This window comes from Panthera onca, chromosome D3, assembly GCF_046562875.1.
Source record: "Panthera onca isolate mPanOnc1 chromosome D3, mPanOnc1 haplotype 2, whole genome shotgun sequence".
Taxonomy (NCBI): Eukaryota; Metazoa; Chordata; class Mammalia; order Carnivora; family Felidae; genus Panthera; species Panthera onca.
This window is the reverse complement of record NC_138350.1, coordinates 76,182,062-76,203,674: the sequence shown is the minus strand read 5'-3', so window position 1 is coordinate 76,203,674 and position 21,613 is coordinate 76,182,062. Positions and strand designations below refer to the sequence as shown.

General features: G+C 49.2%; 1 protein-coding gene across 8 annotated transcripts in view; it reads left to right on the top strand.

Annotated features, from left to right (window-relative positions):
- Positions 1-21,613, top strand: part of ALPK2 (alpha kinase 2) — a 115,874-nt gene that overhangs the window by 85,083 nt on the left and 9,178 nt on the right. For 7 of the 8 annotated variants that reach the window (XM_078435188.2, XM_078435193.2, XM_078435189.2 and 4 more), the window contains 6 exons: positions 508-635; positions 753-788; positions 3,866-4,140; positions 5,599-5,687; positions 11,712-11,929; positions 17,353-17,401. In XM_078435188.2, coding sequence (XP_078291314.2) covers positions 508-635; positions 753-788; positions 3,866-4,140; positions 5,599-5,687; positions 11,712-11,929; positions 17,353-17,401 — 795 coding nt within the window. Of the gene's footprint in view, positions 1-507; positions 636-752; positions 789-3,865; positions 4,141-5,598; positions 5,688-11,711; positions 11,930-17,352; positions 17,402-21,613 lie in introns of those variants that run through there. The other variant, XM_078435196.2, reaches the window with a different exon arrangement.

The following is a 21,613-nucleotide window of genomic DNA, read 5'->3' as shown; positions in this document are numbered from 1 at the left end:
GGTGGATGGATGGGCAGTATTCACTAGAAGAGTACCCTATTCAAAAACACCCTCAGCCATGGGTCCTTATTTACAGCAAAGACCCCCTTTCGCTTGTCCTGTATTGTGTCTGTGTTTAGATTTGGTTTAGAGCTTTCAGGTCTCCTTCAAGCCCAGAGCACCTGGGTCAGTAACGTAACTGAGGTGAATTCTGAGCAGAAATGTTAATGACGGCCCCCAGAATTCACATTTCCGGTTCTTGGCTCTGCAGGTCACAGCCAAGGCTCCCAAATGGTTTTGATTCCTATTGCCTATTTGGAGAGAGGATGTTAAAGCAAAATTGCACCAGTCATCTCCCACAGATAAAAATGAATTATGCAAACAGCTTATCGAGACCTTGTTCTTTAGCCAGCCCACTAGCCCCAAATGTTAGGGCAGGGAAGCACCTGTTCCTTTCTCCTTAAGTGTGTTAGAAAAATGCAGCTTCAGAACGATGAAGCGTTCCAACATTCACGTCCCCTATTGCAGGGCAGACGACACCTCGGCTGTGTCCTTGGCCATCGTCCAAGCCGGTCAGAAGGACCAGGGCATCTACCGTTGCTGCATCAAGAACAGTTACGGCAAAGCGACCGCTGAGTTTAACCTTACCGCTGAAGGTAAGCCTCAGCCTCTCCGTTTCAGGCGATAAACCACGAGACACCCCCCCCCCTCCCCAGCCCCCGTCCAGAATGCCCACTTGCACTGAAGACCCTCTCTTCTTTGTCTTCTTCTAGTTCTGAAACAACTTGCGAATCAGCAGGCTATTAAAGGTAAGCTGACCCGAGTTGGATGTCCAAGGACATGGGCCACTCCACAAAGCGAGAGCTCGCTCCTGGAATCAAGGGTTGAAACAATATCCCCATCGACTCTTCCAACCAAGTAGGGGAGAGCGCAGGAATGACTGGGAAATGAATGACAATTCATGAGCTATTTCAAGCTGGTGGCGAGGCCTGGAATAAGTGCGTGAGGCTACCAACGTGCAGAGGTGTAGTATTTATGAAAGATCAGACTGGGGCGCGCAGTTGTCGAGGATGTGTCGGTGGGGGCCTTGGGGTCAGACTCCTTCCTTTAAGCCTCAGGCTTGCGTCCAGCCCCTCTGCAGCGGGTTTTCAGCGTCTGGCACTGACACAGCCTGGTTTGTTGCTTCGGTTTACTTCTCAGTTTGACTCACTAAGCAGATTCCAAAGACAGTCAGGTGTCCTAGGAGAACCCCATTCCTTCGCATCTTCCTGGAAATGAAAGATGAGTTTTGGTGCTTTCCTTTGGCATTTTGGCACTGGGCCCGGTCCCCTTGATCTTTCGGATGAAGAAGCCTCAAATAACTTCTTCATCACCTTTCTTATTTGGTGATAAACATTTTATTAGTTGAATTCTCCAGAGGAGGAACAAATAACATTTTACAGGCTGGGCTCTAATTAAAAACTAATAAAACCCAGCTCGTGGGAAAGCCCAAAAATGAATGATGGTTCAAATAAAACACAAGCTAGCACAATTTAATGATCGCACATGGGGCTTTCAAAGGAAAGTCCTAAGATTTATTTTTTTCCTTTCACTGTTTTATCTTTGTTAAGTAGACTTTCTGTTGGAAATTATAGACAAGATTGTTAATTATACCCAATACAGTACTATGGAAAAAAAATTACCTTCTTCTTTCTAAGCACACAGTCGGAAACAACTTTTGTATTAAATCTGATGCATTTTTTTAAGTACTCAGTGCAGTTGTTGTTGTTAATAATAATTGAGTTTTAGGAATTTGGGGATTTTGAAGGAGAATAGAATGGGATAAATATAATTCATATTTATTGGGCTGTATACATAAAACACTTCCTATATTATTTAAGTGGTATTAGGGGCCAAATTGTTAAAATGAAATCATTTGTGTAACTAGAATTACGATTTGGGTTATATAAAAAGCATCCCTTTTTCTAAGTGATCCAGTTTTTGAATTTAACTTAAAAAGAAACCTATACTCTTCTCTGTAAATTAATTTTCTTTCTAGTTCTGTCACTAAAGATGAAATCTATGATAAATAATCTCTTAAAATTTGCCTGGGGGGCACCTGGGGGCTCCGTCAGTTAAGTGTCTGACTTTGGCTCAGGTCACGATCTCCCGGTTCGTGAGTTCGAGCCCCGCATTGGGCTCTGTGCTGACAGCTCAGAGCCTGGAGCCCGCTTCGGATTCTGTGTCTCGCCCTCTCTCTCTGCCCCTCCTCCGCTCATGCTCTGTCTCTTTCTCTGTCTCTCTCTCTCAAAAATAAATAAACATCAGAAACATTTTTTTTTTTTTTAATTTGTCTGGGACAGTGTCCCAATTGCCTGCCTGTTCCCCTGCTTCTCCACCATAGATCTTTCTAGAAACCTGGGACAGGTTACTTGGCCTGAGGCTCCTGCTCACCATCGTGAAATCCTGGAGGATCTTCCTACACACGCTCTTTCCACAGGCATCTTCAGCACTTTTTCTTTTCTTTTCTTTCTTTTAGAGATGACAGAGAGAGAGAGAAAGAGAGAGAATCCTAAGCAGGCTCTACACTCAGCACAGAGCCCAACACAGGGCTCAATCCTGTGACCCTGGGATCATGACCTGAGCTGAAATCAAGAGTCTGACATTCAATCCACTGAGCCACCCAGGCACCCCCAGCACTTTTACTGTTTGAGTCCCCCTCCCTTTCTTTCTTTCTGCCAATAACGAGGCCTAGTTGTTCATCGATACTCTTGGACAATAATTTTCATCTCTGTATATACCTGTAGTAGCTTGCTTCAGTCACTGGCTGCTCTTCAAACACGTGACCTGAAAATATTTTTAAAAGCAGAGAAAAATGTTTCTCTAAAGAGTCTAAATAGAAACGTGAAGTGAGATTTTCACACGACCTGTGGTTTCTTTCTTCTTTTAAACATTCAGAAAGATGTGAGTCTTCATCGACTTCGAAGATTAAAGGGCGCTAAAGAACTCCAACCAAACTGATTTCATTGAAAGCTGTCTTCTTCTCTTCTCTCAGCCCACCAGAAGGCTGACCTGTTCATCTCTAGGTTAGAAGGGAACCTTCCGATTGCATCCGTGGTCACCTGAAACGTGGAGAATCCACTATGAGAAAACCCGGTGCTAGAAAAAAATAATTCTACTTTTCTTTTTACACATAAATCCAAAATAATTAGGCTTTTTTTTTTCAGTGTCTCCTCAGAGGAGCTTCTTTTTAACGGTCTTGTCCTTGCCTACCTATTTCTTATAGCTACCACAGACATTCTCAACATGGGGAAACGGTATTGCCCCCGAGAAGACAAAAATTGGTTCTTGAGGAGGCAAAAAAACTTACTCTGATTGTGTGTGAAGCACAGATATACACACATAAACGGATATACAGGACCTCTGTGGGATTGAAATTTATGGGGAGGGGGATCAATTAAAAAAAAGTCTGAAAAGACTCCTTTCAGGGGGCAGTCATGAGAAAAAGGGCTGAGAAACTGATCTGTCACGTCTTATCGTTGGTTCCTCCTCCCCGCTCCACACTTCAGCTTGCCTTTAGTTACCTTTCGTGGTCCTGTCCGTATTTTCCAGATCTGTCTAAACTTCTTTTCCTGGTCTCCCCAGTTTGGCCCTCACCAGTTTTCTCCCCTCTCCAGTGAGGTCCACTGGAGACTCATACCGATCTTCCTGCCTCCTGGAGGACTCGTCCCCCCCCCCCCCTTCTCATCTTTGAGCTGTGCCTCTCTCTGTTGGGAGTTCCGTGTGGTCTCCCCTCCAGGTTCTACAGGCCAGCCTTGTCCTCGTCCCTGTGTGGGAACAACCATGAGCCAAGAAGCAGGATGGGGGCTGGGATATTCTGCCCAACTAAAGGTGAGGTGTGTTTTAGGATGTGAAGAGATTGAATTCAGCCAACTCATCTTCAGAGAAGACTTCCTCAGGGACAGCTACTTTGGGGACCACCTGCGAGGTCAGATCGCCACGGAGGAGCTGCACTTTGGAGAAGGGGTCCACCGGAAAGCCTTCCGCAGCAAAGTGATGCAGGGCCTCATGCCCGTCTTCCAGCCCGGCCACGCCTGCGTGCTCAAGGTGCACAACGCTGTTGCCTACGGGACCAGAAACAACGATGAGCTCATCCAGAGGAACTACAAACTCGCTGCCCAGGTGGGTCCACCTGCCCTACAGAGTCACGTGGGGGTGTGAGGGGGGGGACCCACGAGAGCCTGAGATGAAAGTCAGACTCAGAATTGTTGGGAGTGTCTCCAAGAGGGTGTTTCTCTCCCTTTGGGGTATGGCTGTAAGGGAGCCCCTGGATCAAGCCCGAATTCTGGGAACCATGTCTGAGTTCTCGGGGTAATTTCTTGCCCTCATGCCAGCCAGATGGGACTCACCCTGTGTCTGGAGGCCCCTCACCGGCTCTGACCTGGGCTGGGATCATTTCTGTTTCTAGGAAGCCCCATGAGGTCCTTGAGTCCACTCAGACACAGGATGTTGTGGAAGGCGGGAGGTCCAAGCTACAGGGATGCCAGGATTCCCAAGCATCCCCAAGGGCATAGTTTCTAGATTCTTGTTTACTTTGTGGAAGGGGGTTGGCTATATTCAGAGGGGGCAGCATGTGTCCTGTTTCTTGCCTTCCTGAGTTTGGGTCAATGTTAGCCTATAAACTATGAAGGGAGACTGATCCAAGGCTCTAGCTAAGCTCCCATCTCCCTGTGTTATTGAGTCACAGAACCTTGAGACAGAAGAGAACATGGGCTTCCCTCCCTGCCTCCCACTTTGGTCTGAGTATTTCACTCTTGACACCAAGAGTATCGAGAGCCTGACCCAGAGCAGTGGCCAAGCTTTCAGGACAGCTGGGTCTAGCTCTTTTGCAAGCTAGGCACCCTTCTAAAATTATTACCTATAAAATGAATAGGTTATACTTCAGTGAATCTCTCAGGGGCCATCAAGCACTAGCCCTCCAGGATTGTCTTAGGTGTGGTGAGGTCCGGTGGGACTTGGGGCTCATGAAGGCAGCCCCTCTTTTGAGTACAGAGTTTTGCCAATCGTATTCCTTCCTCCTCCAAGTCAACCCTTCTTTTTTCTTTTCTTTCACTACATATTTTTTCCATCTCAAGTACCATCTGGGCCAGTCAGGGAAAGCCCCCAGCGTCCACACTCCCTCTTGAAAGACCCCACTGAGTAGAAAGCAGAATCCAGTTTGCCCTTTCCTAAGCCAACAGTGTTCCCAAGGTGTTGGCTACCCACAACTCTAATTACACCTTTGAAGAAGAGCTTCAGATGGGAGAGCTCAGCACACTCCGAGCTGTGCCCGACATCCTGCCATGGGGCCAGTCCCGTTAGCCCAGGATGAATTTCAGCCATGTGCGTTCTAGAAATTTGATAGTTCAGGACGCCTGGTCCTAGAGACCACTTGAGCTTTACCTGGATAGTTCCTTCGAGTCTCAGAGTTCTCTGCAAGTGGACGACTCGAGTCTGCAATAATTGTTGCTTCTGTGCCTGCAACCAGGGGGTGGGTTGGGGAATCCATTGGCTTGACTTACTGGGAAGTCTGATTAGCTTCACCGGCAACTCTGAATTTCTTCTACTCACTTGTCTTTCCCTTGTGTTTGGGCGATGTAGGAATGCTATGTCCAAAATACTGCCAGATACTATGCCAAGATCTATGCTGCCGAAGCACAGCCTCTGGAAGGCTTTGGAGAAGTGCCAGAGTGAGTGTGTTTACTGTCTCTTGTATTATCACCCTGGTTTCTTGGGGACTTGGAGGGATGAGAGGGTGAGAAGGACCAGTGGGACAAGCATTTTGCCTGGTCTCTCTGTCTGGAAGCCATGAGGCCACACTGGGCTGCTATCCTGTTCCTCTCTAGGTTGCCAGAGGCTTATAGAGAGATACTTGATAAATATTCTTTAAATCAATGGATGGATGGATGGATGGATGGATGGATTTGATAAATGTATCACAGTAAATAGAAAATAATTCGATAGAAAATAGAAAATGAATTTGATAAATGTAGCACGTTAAATAAAAAGTAAAGAGTATCTACTTCATGGCAAACAATAAGCAAAGAAAAGAGAACACAAGAATATCACAAAACAATTACCCTATGATGAAAATAAAATATGGTGTCATGTCTACGAAGAATGAATTGGGTATCAGGAGCGTAGGAACACAGTACCCATTTCCTGGAACCCTACAGAGACAGATTACAGTGATTACTTTTATCCACTCATTGGCTAAATATTGACTGAGTCATGCAGATTTTTGGGTGTCTGGAGCTTCTGGTTACTAGTGGGTTTATCTGGTCGAGATCATGTTTAAGTGGGAAGAGAAAGAGCCAGGACACGTTGGAAATTTCAGACACAACAGTCATTTATGTATCAGTAGAAACTGGGAGAGGAAAGAAGGAAGGAATCGTTGCTTACATTGACCCTGTGGACTCACAATGGGGGAAAATACTCTCCCTGAGGTGGGGTGTTGGGCATATTATATATAAAGTCTAATGCTTTCTGCTCTTTGCCAAGAGCATACTTACTTAGAACACAAACATTTCTCAGCAACTTCAAGAAAAATGAACATGCTGCAGAGAAAATACACAATTGCTTTTCTGTTCAATCCACTCAGGCAGCAATCTGGAGTGAGTTATAGTTTTGTGTTACAGGAACTTGTGCATTCTCTGTCTTCTCCGGCCCCCTTTATATAGTCCTTAACCCTAGAAGCATTCTCCAGGAGGAAGAGGGTCAACCAGGTGAGCTGTCCACAATGCACAGAGCCCTCTGGTTTTGTGTGGCTGGACCCTACGGTTTGGGGGCTTTCTCAAGAAAACAGCACAAACTTATGAATAACAAAGATTGGCGAAGGGACTTGGAAAGGGCCTGTGCGTGTGAGGGACACAGGGGCTAATTAGCATCATCAGCGCCCCCACAAATGTGCCACCGGCCTAAAGATAGATTAGGACATTTTGATACGTAAACACCTTTCCCTTCCATACAGTGGAAGAATTTTGTGGGTGCCTGAATAATAACAAACATACGGAAGGATAAGGGTCCTCACAGAGGCCTCTGCTCCCAATTCCATGTTCATTGAATCAAGATCAGAGGATTCGACACCAGGAAACACACACACACACACACACACACACACACACACACACTGCCTTCTTCAAGGCCTCTACACTTGAGACCATGTTAGAAAAGATGAACGCAAGCAGATTTTAGAGGAGATAGCACCTGAGTGTGATTGTGTACGTGTCGAGGTGGGAGATTTCAGATGCTTCTCAGCTTCAAGATGCTTCTGTGTGCAGGGACCACCAAGATGCTTCCACCTGGGGGTGGCAGTGAAAATGGGAGACAGAACAATGGTGGGGGCATCAGGGCTGGCCCCCAGAAGAAGAGGTCCATGAAAGAGGAGGTCCAGAGGCTGGATGTGGTGAGACCAGTCGGAGAGGTGTTGCTACAGCCCAGGGAAGGGGCAGTGGAGGTAGAACGTGACCGCTGGCCATGGGGAGTTTGAGAGGAGAGAAAGGGCTCTTGGGATATTCATTCAGTAAGTAGGTGCAATTAACAAACTTGATATAGGGAATAAGAAGAGAGAGGAGGTTGAGTATAAATCCAAGCTTTTTAACTGAGAAAACTAAAAGCCATCAGAATGAGTGACCTTAGCAAGCAGGATTTTTGTAAAATGAGGGGTACTGGGTCAAAGAGTACATTGGAATTAGGGCCAGGGCTGCAAATGGAGTTCACTCGTCCAAATGGTGACAGAAGCGAAGGAAACCAGGGAAGGGGAATGAAATGTGAGGGCAGAGACCCATCAATGGAAGGCGATGATCGACGATCGTAGTCTTTTTGGTTTTTTTTTCCAATATATGAAATTTATTGTCAAATTGTTTTTTTTTCAGTATATGAAATTTATTGTCAAAATGGATCGTAGTTTTTAAAATGAGGAGGTGTGACCATGTTTGTAGCCTTGGGGCAGAGAGAGGAAATGAAGAGTCAAGGTGATAGTAGCCAATAGAAGACAAAACTTGAGACCTGGTGTTGGCAGATGTTCTCTGTAAAGGGCCAGATCATTACTCTTTTAGGCTTTGTGGGCCAGTAGGCAAAATAGAAGCCATTATGGGGCGCCTGGGTGGCTCGGTCAGTTAAGCGTCTGACTTCGGCTCAGGTCATGATCTCGCAGTTCGTGAGTTCGAGCCCCACGTCGGGCTCTGTGCTGACCACTCAGAGCCTGGAGCTGCTTCGGATTCTGTGTCTCCCTCTCTGTCTGCGCCCCTCCCATTTGCACTCTGTCTCTCTTTCCCAAAAGTAAATAAACTTTAAAAAAATTAAAAAAAAGAAGCTATTATGTTGATACTTGCATAACAAGAAAGAAAACCAGTATCTACAAATCTTGGTTGATAAGTTTCAAAATATAATAATAATTGAATTCAATTCTTTAGTATATAAGTTTACTAATGAGAAGAATGGAATTCTTTTTTTTTTTAATTTTTTTAATGTGTATTTATTTTGAGAGACAGAATGTGAGCAGGGGAGGGGCAGAGAGAGAGGGAGACAGAATCTGAAACAGGCTCCAGGCTCTGAGCTGTCAGCACAGAGCCTGACATGGGGCTCGAACCCATGAACTGTGAGCTCATGACCTGAGCCAAAGTTGGTCGCTCAACTGACTGAGCCACCCAGGTGCCCCATTTTGCTAACTTTTTAAAGCAACTTTGCTTACCCTTGGGGTTCAGAGTTAGTGTTCCCCTCTGATCACATCAGTTCCAAATATTCGTGTGTGAAAACCATTCCTGGCTTGTGGGCTGTAAACAGGCATCAGACCGGATTTGGCCCACAGGCAATGGTTTGCGGACCCTGTGCCTCTCCGCAGTGAGTAGCAGCCGAGGCGGATTCAGGCACATCCTTCCACAAGCTCTGATGCGATTTCTTCCTTGCTCAGTGATGAATGGGAATGGCCAGCTGCGACTTCACATCCTGCTCGGTGCAGAGTAGCTGTGTTTGGGGGGTGGCAGGGGCCGGCAGTGCGTCCCTGGGGTGGAACTCAGGGAGAAGCATCAGGAAGCTTCAGTTCAGGTAGGGTGGGGGGAAGCGGGGACCAGGAGGAGCGGCTCAGGTTGGCTTGTGTGCTTGCGTTGAGTGAGCAGGAGGGACACGAAGCTAGGGGCGATGCTCCCCCGCTTTGCTCCCCCACTTCACCTCCTACCAGCTTATTTCTACTCGGTCTTTACCACTCGCGTGCCGCTGCACTGCTCCTGGAGAGCCTGCTGCCTATCTTCCTTAGTTAAGAGTAGGGAGCTGGAAGCTTCTCCACTGTGCACCCTTCCCAGCGGTTGTCCCTGCAAAGCAGGGACCGTGTCTCTTTCATGTTCGCTCTCCTGGTGAGGTTTTTGAGATTCTGGCACAAGCTGTTCAGTAGACGCTGTCGGTTGAACGGAAAGGGAGGGTAAGTCGCCAGCCACCGAGCTAGGAGTTGGGGGACACGTGAGCGGTTCAGTTTGGGCTGTGTTAGATTTGAGATCCCTAGGAGACATCGATCGGAGACAGAGAGGAGGAGGCCGGAATGTGAGTGGGGGAGAGGGGAGAGGTCTGGATGGAGATTTCAGGTGGAAATTGTTGACATACAGACCGCATTTCAAGCCAGGAGGTCACTAGCCGGTGTGGGCAGAGACAGGAGAGCCGTCCCGGGGCGTGTCAGAGGTTGGGGAGAAGTGAGAAGCCAGTGAAGGAGCCAGGGAAAGAGGAAGCAATGAAGCAGGAAGAAAACGAAGAGGAAGGGAGTTTCTGGAAGCAGTGGGAAGGGGACTCCGAGAGATCAGCCATGTCAGGCGCTCCTGAGGGCAAGTAAGACGAGGGCCGAGAAGAGACCGTTAGACTCTGCAACACAGAGTCTGCAACACAGGCTGCTGGTGCCCTTGACCAAAGCTTCCTTAGTGGGAGAGCATGTCTGAGTGGGTTCAAGAGACAAAGGGAGGGGAGGGATGGCAGACGGTGAGTCTGCAACTGACCTGGGTTTTGACGTAAACTGAGTCAGAAGTTGAGTGGGTTACGGGCCCCACGGGCTGCCCGGAGCTATTTCAGCATGTGGCTATGCCACTGGCAGTGAGTCGGTTTCCCAGAGGAAAATGGGATGCAGGAATGTGGGGAATGCTTGCTAGAGCCACATCCTGGGGCACCAGAGGGGTCGGGCAGATCCAGGGCACCAGCGGAAGAAGTGGTTTTGGGGTGGGGGGGGAGGGAGCCAGGAGGCTTCGTCCACAGTGGGGGAGGGGAGGGGAATATACGGGCACAGACCGAGGAGGCGGGACCGCGCAGCTCTTAGAAGCTCTCTTCGTACTGTTGCAGCCTTCACAGTAAAACAGGAAGCGAGGTCATCAGCTGAAAGTGAGGTCGGGGAGGAGGTGCGGGCAGTCGGAGGCGAGAAGAGCAGGTTTGACATAGTCATGGTGGTGGCGGGAGGGTGGGGTGACCGCGAACCGATTGTGCTGACAGCCACATTCAGGATCTGATCACTTCTCCACTGGAGCTGCCTTCACGACCGGGCGGCCTCCTCACCGGCCTCCCTGCTCCTGTCCTTACTCCTGCACAGTCCCGTCTCCACAGGGTCGTCCGCAACACAGACGTGTGATAACGGCAGTCCTTTGTCCAAAACCGTCCGGTAGCCCCTCATCCAAAGGGATGTAAAGGGGAGAGTTTTTCAAATGGCCTTCCAGACCCCACAAGGTCTGGCTTCCTATGCCCTCCCTGGCCTCACGCAGTCGCTCCTATCTCCCCTTTGCTGACTCTACTGCAGCCACACACTGGGCCCTTGCTGTTCTTAGAACACACCCAGAATGCTCCTGCCCCAGCCTTTTCCCTTTATTGTTCCTTCTGCTTAGAATGCTCTTCCCATAGATGCCCTCATGGCTCCCTAGCTCCCTTCCTACAGGTCTCTGCTCAAACGTTCTTCCTTAGCAAGGCCTCTCTGATCTCCCTCAGTCAAATAGCAGCCCTTCCCTGACCCCTGAGCTCCCTAGCGCTTTTTCACTGCTTTGTTTTCTCACGTAGCACACGTACGTATTTGTTGCCCGCCTCTTTCGTTTAAATGTAAGATCCTTGCGGGGCACCTGGGTGGCTCAGTCGGTTGAGCGTCGGACTTCGGCTCAGGTCGCGATCTCGCGGTTTGTGAGTTCGAGCCCCGCGTCGGGCTCTGTACTGATGCCTCGGAGCCTGGAGCCTGCTTCAGATTGTGTCTCTCCACCTGTCGGCCCCTCCCCTGCTCGTGCTCTGTGTCTCTCTGTCTCTCAATAATAAATAAACGTTTAAAAAAAATTAAATGTAAGATCCTTGAAAGCAGAGCCCCTGTGTTCTTCACTGTTTTCTGGAACGGCATCTGGAAGACTGACCTGGAAACCACTGAATAAGTATTTGCTGACTGAATGGAAAGGAGGAAGGGAAGAAAAGGATACGATGGGTGGACACATGGCTGGCGGGCCACTGAGATATGACTGTAATGAAAACATTCGTTTGTACGTGGGCGACTAAACTCCACCCCCCAGGAGGAGTTTCTGACCAACTCTAGGAACAAATGAAAACCAGAAATACATCTTTTCACCTGTTGAACAATCATTGCGGTGAGGGGTTAGCCTACATCTAAGGGGACCCAGGGATTGGTTCCCTGCTAATCCAAGTGAAGACAGAACACCCCCCTGGTCTTTGTTACCACCTGCGAATGTGACGTGTGCCCATGCTGTCTTTTCTTCCAGGATAATCCCTATTTTTCTTATCCACCGACCGGAGAACAACATCCCTTATGCCACGGTGGAGGAGGAGCTGATTGGAGAATTTGTGAAGTATTCCATCCGGGACGGGAAGGAAATAAACTTCTTGAGAAGAGAATCGGAGGCTGGTCAGAAGTGTTGCACCTTCCAACACTGGGTGTACCAGAGAACGAGCGGCTGCCTCCTGGTCACGGACATGCAGGGTGAGGAAAGCAGCCTGCCCCGGGCTCCAGGGATGCTGTGGACCTGGAATGTTCCTGGGGATGTGGCCAGGGGGAGGCGGGGAGGTCTGCTGCATGTCTTTAAGAGTCTTTACCAGCAGAGGGTGTTACTAGTATCTCCTCAGAAACAAGGTCTGACAGGGGTGCCTAGGTGGCTCAGTTGGTTTAGCATCCGACTTCAGCTCAGGTCGTGATCTCGTGGTCCGTGAGTTCAAGCCCCACATCGGGCTCTATGCTGACAGCTCAGAGCCTGGAGCCTGCTTTGGATCCTGTGTCTCCCTCTCTCTGCCCTTCTCCCACTTGTGCTCTGTCTCTCAAAAATAAATAGACATTAAAACACACACACACACACACACACACACACAAACAAGGTCTGTCAAAGGAATCTGAAATGACCAGCCAAATGGAGTAAAAAAGTACATTTTAATTCATGCCAATAATGCTTTCCTATTACCACAGGCAACTAAAGATTGGCTTTATTGTTATGTCCTCAACAGGTGCAATTCAGAAGTATTTATGAAAATCTGGCTGTTCCAAAAGACACATTAAATTGTTTTTTAATTTTTTTAAATTAAAAACTTAAAAAAAAATTTTTTTTTTAATTTTGAGACAGAGAGAGAGCAAGTGGGGGAGGGCAGAGAGGAAGGGAGACAGAATCCCAAGCAGGTTTCACACTGTCAGCGCAGAGCCCCCTGTGGGGCTCGAACTCATGAACTGTGAGATCATGACCTGAGCCGAAGTCAAGAGTTGGACACCAACCGATTGAGCCAGCCAGGTGCCTGATAATTCATGGGTAGTAGGTGAGAGGGTCTTTCACAGTTCGGTTTAGATTTCAAGCTCCCCTAGCTCATTTACGGCACCTTGAATTTGTATACAAGCTGATGGGAGTGCATTTGTCGCATGCAGTGGCATTATCATAATTAGGTTACCCACAGAGACGGCCCTGAGCCAAGTTGCGGTTTGGGGTCCCCCAAGAGAGGTGCCATGTTTTTAGAGGTTACCTCTCAGGAGTCGGGCAAGGATTGGACCTTTATTTGGGTAAGGTGAATCCTTCACTGCCACAAATGTCCAGATACTAATATCTGGGACAGGATCTCAGGAAACACCTAGGAGAGTGCAGAAATGTGACAGGCCGCGGGAAGGCGGCCAGTAAGGTCCCTTAGAATACGACCAGTTCCCTCTGTGGGTTGCTGAAGCTCATGCCTGCTGGGGAGACGCTGGGAGCCTGTGCAGAGCACGCTTCTCGAAACTGTCGCACCCAAGGAGCGAGGGAGTGGGGGTATTTGCACACCCACTGTCTGTAGCTACCAGTGGAAGGGTAGTCCTGGCGGGGGTGTTAATTCCTCTGCACTTGCCACCTGCACGGGGACAAGCCAGGCTGAGCGAAGCAGGCTCCCGTGATCAGAGAAAGTTCTCAGGCAAAGAAATGCTGGTGGCCCGTGGAGGTGGAGCCAGTGTGCACGGAAACAGGGTGAGGGCACTGGGTGGGGCAGGAACGGCTTCTACCACAGGGGGTTTCCTCTTCCTCTTCCTTTCCAAATAATCATGCCGTGAAGAAAAATCTGAACTATAATTGCATGCCCGCTGTAGGTCAGACGTGGTCACACACGAGGATCTCAAGCTCTACCTAGATCCTGGTGCTAAAGAGCGAGAGTGCGTCTGGGTTCTGTCCCCTCCGCCCCCCGCCCGCCCCCAGCTCGCTAGCTCTTAGCCTTGGGCAGATTACTTACCTCTGTGCCTCAGTGCTTTACACGTGGGGTTGTTGTGAGCATTAAATAGAATAGTAAACTTTTGGCACAGCACTGCCGCACCATAAGTGCTCCCCATTTATTTTAACTTTTTGTTTTGAAATAACCAGAGACACAAGAAGTTGCAAAAATGTTCAGAGAGTTCCCCGTGTGCCCTTCACCCAGCTTCACCTACTGTTAACGTCTTACGTGACTCTCGTTCAGTGTCAAAACCAGGGGACTCGCACTGGCCCAATAGAATTAACTAGGCTATGCACCGTGCTTGGAGGTCACCAGTTTTTGTATGTCTTCATTTTTTCCGACGACTTTTGTGCCATCTTCATAATGACCCTGCAAAGCACATTATGATCCCATTTTGCAGATGAGAAAACAGAGGCTCAGAGACGGTGCTTTAATTGCCTGCTGTCACTCCGCTAATAAGCAGAGGGGTCCACGACTCCACCCCTGTGATTTCTGACTCCAAAACCCAAGCTCTTTCCACTAAACCACAAATCTACCAATTTGCAAGAGATTTGCAAGCGTCTCCTGATGTTAAAGCTTCCAGCGAGGAACTTCTTGAAGACCAGCTGGGAAATGCAATGCTACAGTCTCGCAGATGGGGCCAGTCTGCATATTGAAGGCAGTCATGTCTGCTCACTTTCTGAAGAGACTTCACTGCCACACGCACACACACACACACACACACACACACGGTCTTAATACACAGCTATCTATTCTCATTAGACACTGGCTGTGCAATTCTTGATGGCCCCTCCATCTTTTCTCCTTCAGAGTTAATTTCGCGATAAATATCGTTCTTCTGGCGAAAAGCAACACCCTGGAGCTTCATGCACAGCTAGTTTCGCTTCCAGGCACTTGTAAACAAGTGTAGTGAAACGTTACGTCTCTCTGTAAGTGACATGTGCGGTTTAATGTGTTGGCACAGTGTATCATAACAATGTTTATTTACTCTCTGCTTCTGAGGAAAATCTCTCTCTAGTCATCATTGCTGTGCACAAGGTAGCACATCCATTTTCTAAATAACCTGTGCATTTTATAATTTTACTGAGACACTGGAATTAGGATGGAAAAACTAAACAAAACCCCAAGCAAACCTGAACTCAACTATTACCTTCTTGGACTCTTTTTTTTTTTTTAATTTTTTTTTAACGTTTATTTATTTTTGAGACAGAGAGAGACAGAGCATGAACGGGGGAGGGTCAGAGAGAGGGAGACACAGAATCTGAGACAGGCTCCAGGCTCCAAGCTGTCAGCACAGAGCCCCGACACGGGGCTCGAACTCATGGACCGCGAGGTCGTGACCTGAGCCGAAGTCAGATGCTTAACCGACTGAGCCACCCAGGCACCCCACCTTCTTGGACTCTTAAAAGCTATCCCCTGCCTGGTTGGGCTTGCTTGTTGACAGGATCGCCGTGGGTCCTGCCAGCTTGGGAGTCAAAGCCCCGCCTGTGATTTGGTCTTGGGATCTGCCCGCTGCTGGGACCAACCACTAAGGTTCCTAGGAAGCTGTCGCCCAAAAGACCCAAGGACTCACGTTCTGGAGAACAAATTTCTGATGCCGCCTACTTCCTTCCTTCCACCGGAAACAACCTGCAGATGACTGTTATCCCCAACAGGACTTCAAATTATTTTCCTGGAGACACATGGGTTAGCACATCATTAAAGCGAGAGAGAGAGAGGTTGCCTTTTCAAAATTACATTCTGGTTTTCTAAACTGTAAGTGACTGCTGGTGATCGTGAGAGGCAGGAAAGGCAATGCCCAAGTTCAAGGACCCTTGTGCCAAATAACTTCTTAAAATTGGCCCTCGGTACAGCGTGGAGCTGTGATTTTTAAATACGGCTTTCCCCAAAAACAAGATATCCAAAGAGGGTTTTTACAATTTGGTGTCTTTATCTATCTATCTATCTATCTATCTATTTATTTATTTATTAAAAAGCACAGTCCCTGTAATAAAGGCGATGTGCAGCATTTCTACATACGTTCTAGCTGCTCGCAGCTTTGAAAGAATAAGGTGAAGTAGTCGCCGGCTGCGAAAGAGCCTTTGAACTTGCCTGCTGGCTCTCCCAAAGTGCCGTGTCTGATTCAGCTCACAGGTGCGCTGCAGAAAAGCGCGTTGCGTCTGTCTGCCTAACCGGCCTGAATAGCAGCATGGCCTGGATTTCTGCCACGCTCCGGGCACATGCTACTGCGTCAGAGCATTAACCCATCAGGTTTCCTTTCCCGGGCCCCAGAAAAGGGCGCTTCGGGGAGTCGAGACCCACGGAGCTAGGTTGCCATCACGTCTAACCTCAGGGTTGGCTTCGGAGAAGATGGTTGCCTGTTCCTTTGGCCACAGCCCAGACTGGTTTCCATGTGGCCGGGCCTCTCAGTGGGCAGGGCATCTGCTGGCCGTGGGGGATACAGCACTCACAGGCCTGGATAGGATAAGAGTTAGGGGCAAGAGAGGAGGAGGCAAGCCAGACAGACTGGTTGGTGGCACCGTGGACCCCAGGCCCTGCCATAGAAGGCCTGTGACTAGATTGCGTGAGTGAGGAAGAGGTCCGCTAAATCGGACCAAGTGCCCGTAGCCATCAGCCTAGAGAGACAGTGGCTGAATTGGTTCCTGGTGTGGCAGGGAGAGTCGGGAAAGGCCAGAGGCCACCCACACTCTGGGCACCGGAAAGGGGCGTCTTCCTCCAGATCTGGGAGAGGTTGAGGACATAGAGTGAGCCGGGCGTGCTCACTCCACTGCCTCTTGTCTGGGGAGATTTGTCCCAGAGCGTGCCTCTTCTCCACTTCCGTGTGCTTGGATTCCAGCAGGGATAGTGTGGCTCTTTGCTGAACCAGAGCGGAAGGCTCCGGCCGCTGTTCTGGTTGTTTGGCTTTGGTAGCCGGCCCTGCCAACGGGTGAATGGAGAGAGGTTAGGAGAAGCGTCAAAGGGTTGGGCCACGGGTGACACGCGTCAGCATCTCCAGACCAGTGGTTAAAAGCCTCCACGTAGCTCAGAAGTGTTTCCCCCAGGCCTAAAGCCAACCCAGAAAATCTTCTGTCCTCAACGGGGAGACCATCTTCATGGAGATGGGAAATCCCATATCTGGAGCTGGGCTTTGAACTGAACAGATGTCACCTTGAACTTTCTCACTGCCGACCTCACCCCCCCCCCCCACGCCCACGCCACCTGCCATTGCGCACGGGCTTCCACTTTCGATTTAGAAGTGGAGCGGACCGCAGCCCCGACCTGAGCATTTCTGGGCAGAGAGCTCCTGGGACAAGTGACAAGCCCGAGAGTCCCTCAGAGCGCTACCAGCCTCCCTCCTCCAGCAGAGGGCGCGGGCCGGGTGTGGACAGAGGACATCACTCCCCCAGCCACAAAGGGCTCAGGTGGCCTGGGGCGGCAGACCCCACCATTGGTTTCCACGAGACACAACTCCCCTCAGCTGCCGTCACAGGCCTGCTGTCCTCCATTGTCATCCCACAAAGCCCGACGTATGTCTGAAAGGCTGTCAGCCTCGGCAGAAAGTGGCCTCTGCTGATGGAAATGAGGAGGAAAAGTGTGTTACGTAGGAAAGAACTTGACCGTGAGGCTGTCACTACCCCTAGCCCCGGAAGAGGTGGCCGGTCCTTTCTGAGGACCCCCGTGAAACACAAATCCCATCTCCACTCTCTCTTCCTACAGGTGTGGGAATGAAGTTAACTGACGTTGGCATAGCAACACTGGCAAAAGGGTGAGTGGAAAAAAAACCAAGCACGTTCCCTTCCACCCCAGGGTTCCAAACACCTGCCGGGCACACATACTGGGAAGCTATGTGGGCAGGTAGGTTTCTTGTCCTAACTGTGGGTGATAGATGTTCTCGGGGTGAATTCAATTCACTTCTGTCACTTACATAAAATATTTATGGACTTTGTTCTCGCAGGGAAACACATTTGTTTCCTAACTTTGAAACAAACAAGAACTCTGGAAACGCACTTCAAGATTAATTACTAACAGGACCGCCCCGGCAGGGGTGGGGGGGGTGGGGGGGGTGGGGGGGACCATGCCAGCATTATTGGGATTTCTTTCAATTATGAATATTCCATTTTTCTACCTTTGATAGCTTCACTATTAGAAGCCTCTTAAATTTTTTTTTTTTTTTTGTACTTGAACACAGTGAATTCGATTGGCACATTTTTAATGTATTTCCGTTCTCTCTTATCCACAAAAGCCCTTCAGGCGACTCCCACGCTTTCCTGGTGGTGGTTTCAGGAGCACATGGCTGGGGGAGAGCAGTGATGAGTTACTTTGGTTGTGGTGATGGCTTTGTTTTCCCAGTTTAGTGTGGGGTGTTGCTCTGAAAGGTGTGGGATATGCCTGGTCGGCCCTGCAGCATTTTCCCGGGTCATCTCTTGAACCACCGTGCCTTCTCTCTGCTTTGCGCGACCGCCATTGAGGAGAAAGCAGGCTCTTTGTGGTTCTTGGTGAAAATAAAGTTCTGGGTTGGAGCTACCACGGTTTTGGCCCGCCCCTGCTGTTCCCACGCGCGGAGACTGTTACGAGGAGGGAATAGACGGCAAGTGACTTCAGAAGGGACGCATGCCTTGGGTTTTGTTACTGTTCAGGTATGGTGACGCCAGTCCTTTTCTAGATTGAAAAAGAAAACGATGGCCACTGAAAAGGTTTGTTGCCCACGGTCCCCAAGAGGGCCAGGCCCTGGGGTCCCCACAGGGAGGCACCACAGTCAGCCAGGAGGCAGGAGGAGTGTGGGGAAAACATGAGCCACGGCTTTTAGCTGGTTTTCCAGGGAAGGAAAGGGCGAGGCAGGGAAGGCAAGCTGGGAATTGGCTGGTTTGAAAAGCTTCAGTAGACTCGGGGTCGGGGAGGGGGCTGCCCTAGTTGTCTAGCCCCTGCCCCGGTGCTAATATAGGGCAGGTATGAGACCTCAGTAGAAGAGGTGGTGGGAACAGGGGTTTTAGAGAGAGACTTGGGTTCAAATCTTGCTCATGCCATTTGCTTCTGACTCTCCCAGTGCTTCTTGTATTATAGGCATTTGTCTGGCCCTTGGGATGGGGGACCTACATCCTGGTTTGCCTGGGACAGTGCAGTTTTTATGCTGGCTATCCTAGCATCCATCTAGTTAGTCATTTTCTCCTGGACAAATTTCCCCATTTAGAAAATAAATTACGGGTGCCTGGGTGGCTCAGTGGGTTGGGCGTCTGGTTTCGGCTCAGGTCATGATCTCGCGGTTTGTGGGATTGAGCCCCACGTCGGGCTCTGTGCTGACAGCTGAGAGCTGACAGCTCGGAGCCTGGAGCCTTGGAGTCTGTGTCTCCCTGTCTCTTTGCCCCTCCCCCACTCACGCTATCTCTCTCTCAAAAATAAATAAAATATAAAAAAAATTTTTTTTTAAAAAGAAAAGAAATTATAGCATGCTATTTGTAAAGGGATTTCTCTGGACCTCAGAAGCACTTCCTAAGTAGGGCAGACCCCATGTTCTCTGGGGGACACTGTAAACTCAGCATCATGCTCACCTGGTTTGAATGCTGAGTTCTCATCTTACCAGCTATGTGGTCACGTGACTTTAAATTCTGGAAGCACTGATCTACAGGATGGGGACACAGGGTGTCTTGAGGATTCCCCCTCCTCCCCACCCCCCCCCCCCCCCCGCCGCCGTTAATCGACATCCAGGCCCTGAAGCTCGTATGCAGGCAATAAACATTGGTGATAAACATTGGTGTCCTTTCCCCCTCTTGCCTCAGCCTGACACTAACACCAATGCTGACCTGACACTGACATCATACCATTCTTTAGAACAACTTTGTACCAAAACAAAGCAGAAGTTTCAAAAACTAAGACAAGCTTAAGAGCGTGATTAAGACATCTTTTAAAAGCGTCTTAACAGTCTCCGGGAACTCATTGCACGTTTTTCTCCTAATTTAAAAAGAAATCCAATCCCTTGGTTTTGTTCTCTAATGTGACTTATCTGGCCCGGGACAGCTGCCCAAGACCCATTACCGGAGCTGATGGCTGGAGCCCAGCGCAAAATGTCTATAAAGTATCACTTACGGCCTTCCCTCCCAAGGAGTGGTCACAGAGGAGGAGGTGCGAGAGAAGGGAATTCTGAGAGCTTTAGAAGGGATATTAGATCATCTTGTCCGTTGTTTTTCTGAAACTTTTCTGTAAACTTTTCCTAAGTTTGCAATTTCCACCCCCCACAAGAAACGTTTCTTAGAAGCCGGTTTAAAAAACTGATCAAAGGGGGACCCTCAGAGTGTAAGGAGTGGTTGGGAGTTCTCTTTGGAGGCCCCTCGGAACCCCTGTGCTCTGGATTGAGAACCGACAGCCACATCCCGCCTCCTTACTTCCCAAGTGAGGAGCATAGCACTGTGTGAAGTAAGGCGCCCCGAGGAAGAGGGGCAGACCCTCAACATTTGGAGCCGAGATTCAATTGAAGAAACGCTCCAGTGGAAGCCGGTGGAAGCCCGGGCTGCCAAATGGAGCCCAAAGCGGGGAGACTTGGAAAGGGTTCTGATTCTGAGGCAGCTCGAAGACAGGCTGAGAAGGCTCCAGGTGGGAAACAGTAGCAAGCAGGGAGGAGAAAGTTGGGGAGCGTTGCAGAGGCCAGCGGGCCTCCAGAGATCAGGAGGGACGAACGGTGGCCGATGACATGCTTTTCTTGATTCACAGCAAGCGCCCCCACGGGCTTAGTTCGTCCATGCTGGAAAGAGAAGAGCCTGGGGAATGGGCATGGTCTTAAGAAGCGGTGTTCCTTGTAGGCGGCCTTATACATGGTCTTTAATCACGTGAGGAAGAGCACAAGGCATGGGTGGGAGGACTGCTGAGGCCAATCTGACTTACTTTACAACTAATTAATAATAATGAACAGGGGCACCTGGCTGGCCCAGTTGGAAGAGCCTGTGAGTCTTGATCTCAGGGTCGTGAGTTCGAGCCCCAGGCTGGGAGTAGAGATTACTAAAAACAAACTTAAAAAATTTTATTTTTAAATAATAAATAATACACTGTATTGTTTAGAACAGAAGAAGATCTCCCAAATTTAGGGCCTTTTTCTGGCCGGCAGTGGTCGGGGTCTTTTGCAGGAAGAGAAGCCATTGTGACATTTAAAGAAAATAGTCCCTTATGTCTCAGTCTCCACCGTATGCACGAGTGAGGCAAGGGCAGAGAGTGAGGGAGGCACAGAATCTGAGGCAGGTTCTAGGCTCTGAGCCGTCAGCACAGAGCCTGAGGCGGGGCTCGAACTCAAAAACTGCAAGATTGTGACCTGAGCCAAAGTCAGATGCTCGACCGACTGAGCTACCCAGGTGCCCCGTGACTTACTTGTTTTAATTCAGCTTTGCCTGGTAGTATGGCCCTTAAAGCAGAAGTATGTCCTATCTCTCCTGGGAGTCAGCGACAGGAACATGTGTGAAAACGCATCACCTGTACCTCAGTGCCTGTCATCTTTCAGCAGTGGCGAGTGCGAGAACCTCAAGTTACACAGCATGGCAAACAGCACGGTCACAGCCTAATAAGCCATTTTCTAGGCAGACCCCGGATACTGACGGGAGAGTTGAACATTTTTCCGATTTGAAATTGCTTCGCCACGTAGAGTTCTTTGAAGGGGAAAATTAGGACAATGCCTAATTCTGTAACTGGAGAAATTAGAAGTGGAACCAAAGCAAAACCAGTGCCAACCAACGCTCGCAGGGGAACAGACCTGCACGTGTCACACAGTCTGTCCTGCGAACACATCCCCCTCCCCAGCCAGCAGCTGATGAATTTCTGGGGAGATGGCGTGATTGGGATTAGCCACCAGAGGGCGCCAGAGCCAATATGTTTTTCAACCCTTTATAGAAGGCTCAAAAAAAAAACCCCAAACTCATTTTTATGTTGCCAGATTGAAGTAAAACAAAGAGTACCCTGAGCAGATTTCTTCCCAGTTGGTAAGCATTGAACCAAAATCGGT